Genomic DNA, 2120 nt, shown 5'->3' with positions numbered 1-2120 from the left:
CCCCCGAACCCAACCCGGTGCCAGCTGCCCTCCCCCGACCTGGGGCCGGTGCCAGGTCCCCCCACCCGCCCCGCCCCGCCGACGCCTACTCACAGCGGAAGGGCCGGTGGCGGGCAGCCCCAGCGTGATGTTGGGCAAGGACGGGGACGTGTAGAGGGGCAGTGGGGCCACTGAGCCTTCTCGAGTCACGAGCCTGTGGGCCAGGCTGGTCTGTGGACAGAACACATGATGGCCGTCACACCGTCTGCAGCACGGGCCACGAGAAACGACTAGAGGGTGCGTCGGGGCAGGCATGCCGAACCCCGAGACGCCACAGTACAGCAATACGTAGCCAGCCACAGCTTAGAGGTGGCACGAAACTGTCAAGCAGGTCACAAGCCCTGATACCCGGATTCACGATCACGAGACTCTCGTTTTTGAACACACTGATCAGTCACCAGGAAAACCTCAGGTTCCTACCGTAAAACACGCTCGTGCCTGGGAATGCCGTTTTCAATACAGCATCAGAGGCAGAAACCAAAGAAAACGCTGATTTAAAATAAATCCTTTTGGGGTTTTTGAGCCTCTGGGGGCTCAGCCGGTTGGGTATCCAACTCTTGATTTCGGCTCAGGTCACGATCGCCACACGGTTGTGGGACTGAGCCCCCTCCACGCTGAGCCTGCTTAAGATTCTCCCCCCCCCCCCGCCCCCGCCCCTCCCAGAGCAGGCAAATACCGGTCATGGCAATACAATGTAGGACGGAGAAAGGCGGGTTTGCAGAGAACTCACAGATCAAAGGATAATTAGCAAAAAGGAAAGTGCTCGTCAAAGGCAAACAACAAAGAACCAACATTAAGGGAGAAGAAACTCCTGAAAAAAAGATTCGAAATCGTCAGTCATCTTAAATATATTTAAACACCTATCAAGTCGGCAACGATTTTTGAAACCGAGGCTCCGCGACCCCGAGGAGCCGGAGCCCGCCACTGGCCGGACTGTGGGCCGGTGCACCCCCTCTGCAGGAAAACCTGCAGTCCGTGTCAGAGCCTTAAAAACGTATCTAACTTTTGATCCAAAACTCCACTCTCCAGATGGCCCTCAGGAAACGATGCCGGGCACAGCCAGGGACGGTCCCAGGAACATGGTGGTGCGGCGCCCACAGGGGGAAGGGCAGAATGGCCACCAGTGGGTCCCAGGTGGAGTAAGTGAAGGCCCACTCGTGCACCGGGCCCTTGGCAGGCCGGCGAAAACCTGGATTCATTGGGATCGCACTGATGTGTCGTGAGGCTGGAAAAACAAGTTACAGAATCGTTCGCTCGTTAGAGAGCAGCCGGTGAGGGCTGGAAAGACAACCAGCAAGGGCGGGGGAGGGGGTGTTCTCTGAGGATCTGAATCACTGTGCTATCGAACATCTTTTTGCTTCTGGAAAGAACACTCTTTCCTACCAAGGACACGGCTGTTTGCCACCACATCCCTGTGTAGGTACCGGTCAGCGCGCCAACACGGAGCCGGCGGCCAGAAGGAACCAAGGACTTCGCCACCCGCTGGCGAGTGGGGTTTGGCAGACGGAGTCTGTGCAACAGAAACGTCAGGAGTGGCGGACGCGGACCAGTGTCCTCCTGGCTCCTCCTGCAGTCGGGCACGTAGCTCATGCCCAGGGGCCTCAGAACATCACGTCAGGGGGAAAATGATGTGCGAAAGCTACGGTCAGGTGGCAGCACACAGGAGGCGAGGAAACAGCCTCCTCATCCTGGCTGGGGGCGGGGGGGCCCCAGGCTCGCCTCGAAGACGCGGGGTGTGGCCCCAGCCCCCGGGGTGAAGCCACTCCGGTGAGCTCAGCGGTCTCCCGGCGCAGGTGAAGGCGGTGCTTACAGGGCACTGCGGTGCACCAGGTGTGCAACGGCCGCACGTCTACAGAAGTGCGCACACTTCAGTGAAGACGCTGGGTCCCGCCTTGACGTCCATGCCGCTGACTGATCAAGGTGGTGACGTGACAAGTCCCCAAGCTGCGACAGCAGTGACGTGTGCTGCAGTGACCGACGTCCTCTCGTGGACCACGTCTCTGTGGCGTGTGACGCTGTTGGACGCCGTTTTACCCGCAGTGGGAATTCGGTCGACCCTGGAGTCCGTCCTCGCGCCAGAC

The 2120-nt window shown here is 59.5% G+C and overlaps 1 protein-coding gene across 3 annotated transcripts in view; it reads right to left on the bottom strand.

The window, feature by feature from the left end:
- HDAC4 (histone deacetylase 4) overlaps nt 1-2120 on the bottom strand; it is a 236661-nt gene that overhangs the window by 51111 nt on the left and 183430 nt on the right. For all 3 annotated transcript variants that reach the window (XM_029933520.1, XM_029933523.1, XM_029933522.1), the window contains one exon: nt 94-210. In XM_029933520.1, coding sequence (XP_029789380.1) covers nt 94-210 — 117 coding nt within the window. The remainder of the gene's footprint in view (nt 1-93; nt 211-2120) is intronic.

Source organism: Suricata suricatta, chromosome 3 (assembly GCF_006229205.1).
Source record: "Suricata suricatta isolate VVHF042 chromosome 3, meerkat_22Aug2017_6uvM2_HiC, whole genome shotgun sequence".
In the NCBI taxonomy this organism is placed as follows: Eukaryota; Metazoa; Chordata; class Mammalia; order Carnivora; family Herpestidae; genus Suricata; species Suricata suricatta.
Note: the sequence above shows the minus strand (reverse complement) of the source record. Positions and strands in the feature narration are given on the sequence as shown.